Below are 13,578 nucleotides of genomic sequence, written 5' to 3'. Positions count from 1 at the left end.
AAAAACAAGGATAGGGCTGTAAGCGAGATGCGGCAACAGATAGCACCTCCCCATCTCGCCGGCCGTGCATTGTTTTGGCAGCAATAAAAATAAAAGCGCTTCTTCGGGAGCCAAAGTAATTAAAGCGCACCCCCTGCTGCACACTTGGACTTTGTAAAAAAAAAAACAAATAATAATAATAATGAAAAATATATAAATAAAAGAAACTCGCTGATGCTGCATGAGCAACATGAAAGCATTTTTTCTGCCACTTGAATTTGACTGTCACTTCAAGGCTATGAAAAGTAACGATTGATCCAAAAATGATCTGTCCACGATGAAGTAAAGTTTGAGGAAAACAAAGTAGTTGTGACATGATTAGGGGTAATATTGTGAAGGAAAAAATGTATACTGTTGGAATGTAGACGATGGGGAAAAATACTTTGAGCACCCCCGCGACCTTTGTGAGAATAAGCGGCTTAAGGAATGAATGATTGAATGAATATTCTGGTAATTCTGGCTGTTTTTTTTTCTTTATTCTTTTAAAATTTACATCATCATTTTAACATCTTATTTTATCCAACATGTGCTTATGTGTAACTGTGTTTTATTTCATTTAAAAAACATTTATAAAATCCTCTTGCAATTTTATCAATTTTATGCTAGTAATAAGTTGGAATGGTTTAACTAAAATAAGGCACTATTTTTTAATATTGTAAAAAAAAAAAGTGTGGGCCCCCTCATATCTTATTCATATTCTGGAAAACTATTGTTTTTACCATATTTTTACTTTTGATTGAATGCTAAATTAAAATTATTATAATGTGTATAATAATTACGCTAAGTTTTCACTACTTAACCCATTATAGGACAAATGACTATTTATTAATTTAAAAAAACTTGCCCGCATAAGGCATCCATATACGTGGACATCACATTTTGGATCATGTAAACCACGATTACTTTACATTATTAATCATTATTCATTATGGTTACTCTATAATAATTATAAATCAATAACATGTCAATTTAAAACATAACTCAAATGAATAAAAACAAATGCACCGCCATAAAAAAAAACCAACAACACTATAACAGTTTTTTAAATTCATAGTATTCAACTCATTACCTGCCATAGACCATGATAGACGTCCAATTTATTTTAACTGTCTCCTATTTCAGTGCCCTTTCTGTCTCACCCAGTCAAAATGGATTGGACGTCTAGACTCGTCAATGTCAGGCAATGAGTTAAATGTAAATAAAGACGGCCATTACCTTCTCGTGAATTTCCTGCGTGGACTGCGCGTCGCAGAAGGCCACGGTGGCGAGGTCTTTGAGGATGGGCATCTCCACCGTGCAGTCGCGCCCGTCCAGCAACGCCACTAGAGGACGCGGGTGCATGGGCCCGTTCATTATTTGGGGCCGGATACCTGAAGAAAAGAAAGTGGGTGTTACCAATGCAAAGTTTATCTACAGTAACACAATGTATAGTAATACATTTCAAGTCATTGAATGGGTCTGGACAAAAAGTCTATTCCACTGTGTGGCCAGGTTAAAAAAAAACATAACGATAAAAGGAGCCTATTAAACGAGCAGTAAAACAAACAAATATAAGAGAGTCCGTTAGGCTGAAGCACTCCCGGGGGACACATCGGTGACAAAGAGGAGAAAAGGAAGAACGCGGGCGGGCAGTCCGACACTGCGGAGGTGTCATCTCTCCGCCTGTTGTCATGGTGATCACTTAACGGGCTTTGCGTGCCACTTTAAATGCATTTTTTTTCTTCATTTCATTTCTGGCAGTGGGTCACACACTAAGACAGCCTGACTGACAGGCAAGCAATCTGTTGTCAGTCGTGGATCTTGTTCTGACCTTTGCGTGACTTCTGTTCTTCCTGTTCTGTGTACGATCATTTTTACGTTCAAATCGCAACTCACAAAATAAACGTGTCACTGGTACAAAGTGCAAATTGCTGATTAGTGCAAATCTCTATGCTTTCAACTGGTACTTGTACACGTCTTAACTTTTTCTCTTAACTTAACTTGACCTAGTCAATAGTACTTAAGATCTTGCAGCCAACTTGGTCTCCGGTTCTTTAAGTCCTTTGGTCATGGCATCAACAATTTAAAAGGCTTAACTCAGATTTGGCAACAAACACTCAAACTCTCGGTTTGGACTTGGTTTCAAGCCATTAAAGTCTTGATCCTTACTTGATGTCAAATTCTTGGTCTTGTCTTGGTTTCAAGGCCTTAAATCTTGGTTTTGAGTTGGTTTCAAGCACTTAGTCAAACCTTTAAAGCACAGTTGTGAAACTCAATGCCTTTTTTTTGGAGTCCACAATGAAATATTAACAATTGTAGGAATCAGACAACATTACCTGTTTTCATCCCTTTAGTAAAAAAAAGAATAAATATTTTTAAATAAGAAAATGATTTTTTTCCTTGTTGTTTTTTAATTAAAAAAATAAATATGGATGAACAATGCAACTACTGGACTTTTCATTAAATAACAAAAATAACATGGGGGGGAAGTAAACAGTTTAAAAAAAAAATTAAAAAAGAAGATTGGATTTTTTTGTGTCTATATCTTAAAAAGGTTATCAATTTCTTTTTCTTAAATTAAAATTCACCTAAACAGTTGTTAACTAGTCTTATCAGAGATGGAAGTCCTATTGGCCCTCCAAAGAAAACCACCACTTTGATATGTGCCACGATAAAAATGAATTTGACATCTCTGCGTTGAAGTCTCAACGCTTTGACATCGCATTTTTCACTCCACAACATCCTCTCAAAACGCTATTTAGTCTTTTGCTTGTCAGCTAAAAAAAGGCCACCTTTCCCAGCGACCCTCTGGACAAACTCCACATAAAACCAGAACCCGTAGGCCTATTTTTCTTCCCCCACGCAATCCTTTGTAACGGCTTTGATAGGTAACCGCATTTACTTTATAGGCATTCTGTCGCCGCCTGCTTCCATTTCCACTGCAGCCAAACTCCATGAAAGAAGCCAATAAATATCAAAAAGACATTTTTACTAGAGCTGACAAGCTCTCAGCTGTGAAGTGACAAACGCTCTCTTCCTCTCCGTGCTGGGAAATAAAAGCGCCAATGGCGGACGGGCGTGTTCACCTCAGGCTGGGCTCGTGGCGCAGGTAAGAGTCGGGGAAAACAACACGCGGCGTGTCGACAAACGCGCAATGAATTCAGTCAATGTCTCGGCGGCGTTGGAGGGTAACTCTCGTGTTCGCTCGTGTTCCCACGAGCGGCGCTTGTTGCTCATCTGTTGCCTCACCACTGCGAGTGCGTTGGGAGGCGGGCATGTTCGCAGAAGAAGCCGGCAGCTGTCGTGGCGGCGTCTGCCAAGGGATTGCAACACACTTGAAGCAACACCAACAGAAGAGCTAATAATGTGGCGCCAAACAACTAATAACCAGCCTTCAATAATCGTCTTACAAATGGCAACTTTCAGCTTGTAACTATTGGAAGTACCGTGGTAGCCTTCATTTTAGCTTTAATTCTTCCTCTGACCAAGCAAGCTTGTGTTCAGTTCCATTTTCTACAAAATAAATGGAAAATCTAATCATGTCTTCCAGGTCCACAGAATTTGATATATCTAATAACTATGGAGTCTAGGGGCCAAAGAGACATGAGTAACAGTATATATTTTTTCTTTTATATGTAATTTGAAAGACGCAAAGTCATATTTCAATGAGTCATTTTAGATATACTGTTATGAGGATGGCCAAATGATGAACAAAAGAGCAAAATATTGCAATTTTCAAGTGGTAAAAGAGCAAAATATTGCAATTTTCAAGTGGTAAAAGAGCAAAATATTGCAATTTTCAAGTGGTTCTGGAATGCCGAAAACGTGACATTTCAATCCAACCTCAACACATCCAGTGTTTATGGGTCGTGTGAAAAGTTTGATGAGTGAAAGATTTACCGTTAAAGCACGGGTCCTCATTTATGGCGATCGCTAAGGTGCTATTGGTAGATCAACTTAGAGTAAGACTTGATTCAGTCTGTTAGTTTCCTTCAGGGCTGAACAATGTCTCGTTTGTTGGACTCTGATCGGGATCTTATTGTGGTGCCGACAGCCTGGTCTAACATAAACAACTTGTCACAGCCGCTTCTTAAGTCGTTCTTTTGATGTTAAACAGATGATGAGACTTGCTGTAACTATGCTTCAATTTGACACGCTTTGTTGGTAATGCAATGTCTTTTTTTAAAAGTTAAAAAAAGCATATAAAATGTTGTGTTCACAGTGCTAGTGGGTAGGAATGTTAGTAACAACAAAAAAAACAATACAAAATTAAAGTGGTGGTCTTTTCTGAGTTTTCTCCACTAGCCAATTCGAGACCAAAACAAGACACAAGACTTCTGGGACTCCAGAACAAGACCGAGACTCTAAACAACTGGTTCCATTTCAACTATAAATGTTAAACTAAAGTTATTGGGGGCCTTCAACTCGCGCCTACTTCTCGTGTAGACAAGTCTGCACGGAAGCGAAGCAAGATGATCGCCGTTGCCGCTGTCAGTGGAGCCAGCAGCACTTAGTCAGAGTCTGGCAGCCCAATGCAGCAGAGGCAGATGAGGCCAGAGTTTCCATTATGTGGCCGGGCTTTTCCTACCGACGGCAGGGGGAGGAGGGCGCAGTCGGTAGGTATTTGGCAGGCGGAGAACAACCAGGAGGGAAGGGAAAACACATTTACCAATAGACAAAGTCAATCATATTATCTTCATCTGCTGCCGGCGGTTACCTAGCAACCGCTAGCTGCTGATTGCAGGTGGCCGCCACTGACTACAGGCGGTTAGCCAACTACTCAAGTCCACAACTAACACCATCACAGACTCGCTATGCAGTGAGTGTTCATATTTCAGTGGCATTATGGCAATGGAAGACACACACAGGCAGATCATTCACTCCCAGTCAAAATGGATTGGACATGGATTATCTTCAATGCCAGTCAATGAATTAATGGTGAATATATATGTATAAAAATTAGGTCAAAGGTAGCAGTGGGAAGGAAAAGAACTTAGTGATAACCTTAATAACAGATGAGGGCATTTCACTCAAATTTACTTGGTTGTTGAGATAAGGGTCATAGGTCACTGAAAAAAAAATGCCAATGCTTTGACTTTGGCTGCTTAGGAAGAAGTCCTCCTCTAGTTAATATAATCAGTTACAAAATTAAGTAAAAACCCAATTCGTTGGTTTTGGCAACTTGTTGAAACATTTAAGACTTTAGAAATGAAAACGTTACCAAAACAACATATCTAAAACATGAGGACAAGGATTTTTTTTTTTCCAATTCAACTTAAGTGTTTTTTTCTAATCAATGTTTTGGATTATTCATGTTCTTTATCTCTTAACATGTCATAATGTTATTGTTTTATTTATTAACCCATTGATTATTTTGTTTTTTATGATGTAATTAAATGAAATACTAACTTACCTACATGCTTTATTAATAAATATTTGTTCTACATAGTGTACTGGAAGCAAGCTCTAGCTCAAGTCCATATCACCTATTTAGATTTTTTTCTCTCTACTAAACAAGTGGCCTTGACACAATGCTTTGAAAACATGGGCCAGAGCACACACATTCTTGGCTAACGGCCCACTATGTGAAAACTAGAGGATTTAGTATAACACACAGATGTGTGCAGGGGTCAAATACACACATAACCACATGGTGGTGTTTCCACCTTCATTCGGCCCCAGTTTGTCCCTCTCGACTGACTCGTCTACGGGAGAAAAGCCGATGTCGGCCGGTGGCGGCGGCGTCGCGAGGTCAACGCGTGTGCTTTTCGGGAGTGAGCCGGCATCCTTTGTTGCCGGTCACCACCACCCCCTCGAAAAAAGTGGCGCACAAAGGCCGCCTGTCCCACGCTGCGCCCCACCCGGCAAGCTGGCGCTAAGAAACGACGTGCTGTTTTTTGGGAAAGTGGAACAAAAGCTAATGTCAACAGCGCCGCCAAGTTACTACCCAGGAAGTGAGTGTGCGGGGATGACAACACGGTGACCCCCCCAGCCTCATTCCCCGACCCCCCTCCTCCCGCCCCGTTCCGTTCGACCTGCCAGACTTTATTAGACATCCAGAAAACAGGAAACATGCTGCTTGCCTGGAAAATGTTGCCGCCACATTCTTGCTTGCGCTTATAAACGTCGCATGGCGGGAGAGGAGGAAAAAAAATCCACCCCAAAAGTAGATAATCCAAAGACGACCCCCTTCACAGTCCGGGGGAGGAGGGGGCGGATCACTTCATCATCTTCAAGTTAAGGAAAGAAGAGGCAATTTTAGTCCTTTTTGGGAAAAAAAATCCCCGATGGCTGGCTTGTCAAGCGGCGGCGCTCCGATTATTCATCATCGCTAGCCGCTACATCGGGTCTGGAAGCGCACGGACGGCGCAGTCCCTCCATCCCTCCCTCCCTCCCTCCTTCGTCTTCCTCTCGTCGCTTTTTGGGGTATGTTTTATTTCGGATCTGGACTGCTCACACCCCTCCCCTCATATGCAAACACTCACACACCCCTCTCCCTTCCCGGTTATTTGGTTTCCTCCTAGGCTGTCTTTTTTCCATCTCGACCACGAGAATCGTGGCATATCATGGAAGAGAAATTTGGATGCTTTTCTGAACATTTTTTTTGCATAAAAATAGCTGTTGAAGTAAAAATGAATATGGATGGCTATGTCCACAAAGAAGGGATTGAACCCTTGATTGCAGAACTGAGGCGGATGTGCTCACAACTCAAAACTTTTCTCATTTCAAGAAAATTTTAAAATAATAAAGATGAGAAAATCTACTCTAAAAACTAAAACTAGCTGAATTAAAAAGAACAAAGTTCCCCCCAAAAAACTAAACACTATTAAATTCTTGTCTCCAACATCCACGAGCCATAGGCTGAGCTACACTGTTTTGTTTACAAAGTAATCGAGTTGTCCATTTATGCATATTTTATAGAGCCCAACTATGACTCTGATTTACGGTACCGTCATCTTCCCTGTGATGCAACTTTTCTCCTAAAATGAGATTCTACTAGGTTATAGATTTTTCTTGAGAAAAGATGGGAATGAAAATTTTATCATAAAATGATGACTTCTTCACTGAGAAATATGAAAAAATGTGAAAAAAATGGGATAAAAAAATGAAAAAACATTGGTTTGTTTTGCAAATTGATAAAAAAAGATTCAATATTTTAAAATGCATATACACATTCTATTTTTCAAATGAATTTCTCTGAATTGTCAAAATAATAGTACACACTAATATAGTACTAGTATGTACAAATACTATGTAAAAATTATATTACATCACATTTTTTGCTGCAAAAAGCCTCCTCCAAATAAAGCTGAACTTTTGTCTTTGTCTTCAAAGCATTCATCCTTTCTTCCCCTAAACTATTGAATTGTTCTATTTTCCAAGTATGTACTTGCCCATGGGCGCTGTGAAAAGTTGGTTTGAGTGCAAACCCTCACCATCCTTAACAAATGACTGGTGGTTGGGGCTAATAGCGGCCAGATGGGGAAATTCTGACATGTCACCCAAGCGTACTTTACTGTAAACGTCTGCCGTCCGCCTTTTCTAGGAAATCAAACCCCTGGGAGGACGTCAACAAGTCTTTCCACGATGCCCGAGATATATTTTCTCCAAAAAGGAGGTAGCAAAAGGCATGACCGAGTTTGTTTTACAGCCCCGTGCAAACCCTCTTTCTTGACCTTGGCTAATTATACTGTAAGCACCCTTTTCTTACCAGCGCCCAAAGTTGGCAGCCTTAGCGTGGGGTCTGCTGAAAATCCGCTTAGGACACTTAAAGGGATTTGAAGAAAGCGAGCGCGAGAAGGCGAGACCTGACCCGCTTTCTGTTTTATTTGCTGCTATTTACACAAGGGGCCAGCGGATCTTATCCTGTATGGGGCACCTGCCCCCCCACCACCACGACTTCTCCAAATGAACGCCACCTCTACAGAGCTCCAGATAACAAGCTTGAGTCAACAGGGCCTCTTTGCTTTTCATTTGTTCGCAACACCAGCAATAAAAAAAATGGAGGAAGAGGTCACCAAAGTGGAATGAAAATCACAAATTCAGTAAAAAAAGAACTTTCAATTTCCTCCAAAATTACGCTTGTGACTAAGATTAAAAGTAGTGTCACAACACTTTAGATCCGGTGATTCATTAGCCTGAATGCTTGATTCATAAGATAGACTTTTCCCTTTAAATCCTATCTGTTAGAATAAAAACTAATTAAATGCCGGTAATTTTGCAAATTGCTAATCACAAATTTGACTTTTTCAAGAAAACACTTGACTATTTATTCTTATAAAATGATAACTATTCTTTTGGGGGCTGGAGATATCCCTTTGTTGTCGCATTGTTAATTAAATAATTATTCATTAAATACAACCAAGGGCAGCCCGGCGGACGAGTGGTTAGTGCCGCGTTGGCTTCACAGTTCTAGCGACGAGGGTCCAATCCCAGGTCGGTCCTCACTGTATGGAGTTTGCATGTTCGCCCTAAGCCTCTGTGGGCTTTCTCCGGGTACTCCGGTTTCCTCCCACATTCCAAAAAACATACATGGTAGGCTGGTTGAACACTCTAAATTGCACCTAAACACTGAAATGTTTTGGCCGTCGTCGTTGCTGTCAATGCTATATGGCCCACCCACCTCCACTGACTCCTCAGAATCGAGTAAAAAAGTCCCTTAAAAAAATCACTCAACCTTATGTTAAAAAAAAAACGAATATTGCCTAAAATCTAGCAGAATTCACGCAAACAAGAGACATTCACATCCCCATTTTATAGCCGGCCGCAGGTGGCCTCCAGATGTGGCGACTCTGGGGAAGAAGGGCGGGGACGGGGTCACTCTGGCACATTTTAGAACCTCCGGCCCCTATTTTTTAGCTAGCCCCGCCTCTGGAGTGACAGAAGCCATCTGGCCTGGCAGAGACTTCCACACCCTCCCAATGTGTGGCCCCGTGATTACACCAGCAAATAAAACCCACACATACACAGGCACACAATGCGTCCCATCACCCCCGTGCTGTCACACGGCTATTAAGTTGAGGAAACTGCACCCCAGCTGTGCTATGGTGCACATATATACTATATATATTATATATATATATATATATATATATATATATATATATATATATATATATATATATATATATATATATATATATATATATATATATATATATATATATATATATATATATATATATTTATATATAATACATTTCAAAGGGAAATACAGACAAATAAAAGTTTATAAATGGGAATAATTATATCAAATACATTAAAATTTAATAGAAAAGCTATTCATTCAAGAGGATATTCAATAAAATCTCATTTTCTGAACCGCTTTATCCTCATTAGGGTCGGGAGGGGTGCTGTAGCCTATCCCAGCTGTCCAATCAGCCTACCATGCATGTTTTTGGGAATGTCGGAGGAAACCGGAGTACCCGGAGGAAACCCATGCAGGCCTGGGGAGAACATGCAAACTACAAACAGTTGGACCAACCTGGATTTGAACCCAGGACCCCAGAGCTGTGAGGCCGACACATGATTTTTGGTAGTAAAATACAAATTTCTTATGCCATGTGAAATTTTGTGCTTATAATTAATTAGTATAGATAACATTTTTACTTTTATTTAAAAAAAGGGATTTTGTTTGCACAAAATAATCTTAAAAAACAACAACAATCCACTCAAAATGATCAGACCTTGAATGAATAGCTTTTTCTAATAAATTTGAATTTATTTGATATAATTATTCCTATTTATAAACTTTTATTTGTCTGTATTTCCCTTTGAAATGTATTTGATGATTTAGGGCTATGAATAAATTCAGAAAAAATAATTCTTTGTCATCTTGAAGCAATCTAACTTCAGTTTAATTAAGTGGTTTTCCCCCCAGCGAATGAAATGTTCCCATTACTCCTAAGATTTTCTTGAAAACAGCTTTTCTGCAACAAAAAAAATGAAGGTGGACGTGACTAGGACCACAGCAATCAGGAAGGAGTGCAGTGCATCAAAGCCATTTTGATTCTTTTCATGTCCACCTTTTTCAACGCGCGTTGGCGAGGAGACCAAGGTAAATATGTGCAGCAGGTAAAGTGATCATTAAATCTTTGAAAAAGCCCGGCAGTGAGATACGCCACTCTTTCCACTTTTTCCTCCCTATTATTTCATACAGAGCAAGAGAAGGGGGTTGTGAATAAAACACACAAGGTTGGCCAACACTTCAGAGAGGATATTCAATATCCATGAGCTTTTTCATTTCACACTGATGAATAATTCAGGGTGACCTGCCCACAACCAAAAGAAAAAGAGGAAGAAAGAGAGCGGGGGAAGGGGGAAATACTCCAAAAGAAAAAAGAAAAGAAAAAGAAAGGAGGAGGTGTGCAGAGGTAGTCGTTCGTTCGTGTGTTCTTGCAGCTGTTGCCATTTGACAAGCACGGCGATAATGTGAAATGGAGGCACGTAAGCTTCGGAAGAAAGCTGAGAAATTTAAAAAAAAAGGTGTATGTACGATAGGAATACATATTTGATTTTCCCAGATAATGAGAAAATGAACACTGTCGCAATAAAAAGATATTAAACAACTTTGTGAGAACAAGCTGACACCATTGAAAGACAATCACACAGATTTCAGAGACAAATGATTACATGCTGAAAGATAAAACTACAATTGTGTATGGAATGATATAAACTAAAAAAAAAGTCTGAAATAATGATAGCCTGCGCCCACAAAATGTGTCACATCAAAAAAAACATGGGTTATCATGTACTGAACTGTGACAAGCAGTGGTCGAAAAGCTGTTCCTCATTTTGATGCTTGGCCAGCATCGCCAAAGTCTTCGCCTGTGAACATGAGCAATGCTCTGTGGGGTGCGGGGTTATTACACTAGGTGTGAGTGGCTTGTTTTTATAATGTGACAATCTGTTATCAAGGGCTACAGCAATCAAGAAATAGAGAGTGACATTTTATCAAATGTGGAAGGAAGCCAAAGTACCAGAAAAAGACCCACATAAGGATTGTGAGAAAATCCTAATTCCATATGGCGAGACTGCAGCCGTTATTTGAACACTCAACTTGGGAACTGTGAGTTCACCTTTCGATCTCCCTTAAACATACATACACACAAATGAAAATGCCATTCTACTCAACCCCGAAGGTACTTTCAAGCTGTTCATGCTGGGTTATGCAACTGTCAGAGGCGGCAACGTTGACAGATTCCAGATATTTTTTTCCTGAAAGGATATGCTATGTTTTGACAAATGACCCAGGAAGTTGAGAATAACACCTGGGCGCAGAGTCAAAAAGCCGTTGGTTGATATTTCCCGTATGACTACAAGGCGCAAAATTCCCACTTATGAAGCCCCACCTTATGAACACACAGCACACAGCCTGCTAATACCCTGGCTAAGAAAAGCCCAGATGAAGATTCGCTGTGGATTATCTCCTGTAGGAAACCCACGTGGCCAAGCGTGATTCACTACCTCCATTAAGCCAATTAGACACCTATCATCACGTGACGTGGAAGGCACCCACCTGCGCTACTGCTTTGCGGGACGCCGCTGACGGACAACTCCATGGCCAAGGTGCGCTCTCCCTACTTTGGATGGGATGAAGGTAACTGTCACGACTAAGCTGGACTCTAGTGTTTAATGCCATTATTAACGCCGCTTAGCCAACCAACACAGCGCCTGGACGGAGAACCCTCCCACCAACATAAACTTTATGTACAACAAACAGCCTTTTTTATATACAATCTAAAACAACTGCCTTAATTACGTCTGAACTCAGTGACTGCCAAACTCTAGACGGTGAAAATCAATTTTACCTGGGAGAGCTGCAGGCATTCCTGTTTAAAAATCAAAATCCCTGGAAATCAAATCAAGATCAAGACTTTTTGGAGTCAAGACAGTGACTGACTAAAAACAAGCCTCTGTCTTTGTAGGCTCAGTCTAAGAGCTAAACAAAGCCCTAAAAATGGGTTTTAATTAAGACCAGGGATGCCTTGAATACTGTATCAAGACCTAGAACAGATAAGTACTTGTCTAGAATTAGCCATCACTCAGACCAAGTCAAGATTAAGGGTTTTTAGAGTGAATACCAAAACCAATACTGATTATTTGAGAGTTGAGTAGCAGACCAAGATCTTTCAAGTGACATCTTGAAAACTGTGCCAAACCCAAGATCAAGACCAGATAAATACATTCAGAAATACCTTAGACCAAGTCAAGATTTATGAAAGTCAAGAATGAGATTGAGTAAATCTTTGGGATTTACGTCCCGGATCAGACCAAGAACTTCAAAACGTGTCTTATACAAGACAGTGAACGCCTCTACAACTTCATCAAGAAAAAGGTCAAGAATAAGTCCTTGGTAGTCAAGTTCGACAACAAACATGTCTCGAACCAAGAACGTCCGTCTCGTTCTGTCGTCATGTGTTAGAGACATGTAACGGAAGGAAGGTCTACTGATTTAATTAGTCATTGTCAAAAGAATAGTACGTTGCAGCTTTTCAATACGCATGTTTGAACATAATTGGGGGGAAAGGAGGCATGCAAGCGAGACGAGAGGCTCTTCACCAGCCGACAAGAGCCTCACGCGAGAAAAAAAGAAATCCCTCGAGAAGTAAATGCCGACAAAGAAGTAATTATTTGCGCTCAATTTTCTCTAGCTCCGAGCAGGGGGGAAGGGGGGCATCAGTCTAGTGTCCCTTTTCCTCCACTTTCCTTAAATGTGAAGATTATCTACCTTCTGATTGCCACCAGAGCCGAGGTTGCCTGGCAACAAGCAATTAAGAAGTATGCTTTCTGATTGTCTGTGTGCGAACCTCGGCCGTTATCAGATGAAGTTACCGAAGCAACAAATATCAGTATCATGGAAATGAGTTTGTTGAGCAGAGAGGGTAACATAAAAATAAATATTCAAAAAAAACACACACAATACCCTTGGTAAGAAGCAATTTACTCCACCCAAATTTCTTCAACAACAAATTAATTCTCTTTCTCAGAGTCATTAATTCATACTGCCATCAATAGCCTGGGAACTATTAAAGTGAATTGTATTCGCTGAAAAGACGGTTAAAGCGAAGATTTCAAAGAAACCCACCACACTACTAAACACCACCAACAAAGACAACATTTAGTTGTCATGCTTTTGGAAAGGGATTTTTTATGGTCATCTTTCCACAGATCAATATTACATTAAGCAGAACAAAATCTGTTTTACGAGCCAATGAAAGCTAAATAAATGTACTATTAATAACCTTTAAAAAGAAGGAGCAAGCACTCCCCTCCATGATTACAGTCATAGACTAGGTCAACTGAAATATTCAATGCACCACAAACAGACACGTTGTCTATAAAAACAGATTCCTATAATAGCCTGTACAACAGTCCATCCTATTAGACTAATTGGATTAGTCAGTTAAGCACCTGATTAAGAGAGAGTGTAGAGTAAAATAACAGGGACTGCAATACTTACAACATTAAAGTAGCTGGATACCTGATTTTGTTTTTCATCCAGTCTAAGGAAAACTACATGACCAAAATAACCCTGATGTTTTAACTGAGAAAAACGGA

The 13,578-nt window shown here is 40.1% G+C and overlaps 1 protein-coding gene across 8 annotated transcripts in view; it reads right to left on the bottom strand.

Moving 5' to 3' along the window:
* Positions 1–13,578, bottom strand: part of ctbp2l (C-terminal binding protein 2, like) — a 59,334-nt gene that overhangs the window by 6,950 nt on the left and 38,806 nt on the right. For 6 of the 8 annotated variants that reach the window (XM_077626221.1, XM_077626224.1, XM_077626225.1 and 3 more), the window contains one exon: positions 1,255–1,409. In XM_077626221.1, the coding sequence (XP_077482347.1) occupies positions 1,255–1,409 (155 nt within the window). Of the gene's footprint in view, positions 1–1,254; positions 1,410–6,101; positions 6,249–11,536; positions 11,656–13,578 lie in introns of those variants that run through there. The other 2 variants (XM_077626227.1, XM_077626226.1) reach the window with 2 other exon arrangements.

This window comes from Stigmatopora argus, chromosome 18, assembly GCF_051989625.1.
Source record: "Stigmatopora argus isolate UIUO_Sarg chromosome 18, RoL_Sarg_1.0, whole genome shotgun sequence".
Taxonomy (NCBI): Eukaryota; Metazoa; Chordata; class Actinopteri; order Syngnathiformes; family Syngnathidae; genus Stigmatopora; species Stigmatopora argus.
This window is presented reverse-complemented; position numbering and strand designations above follow the sequence as displayed.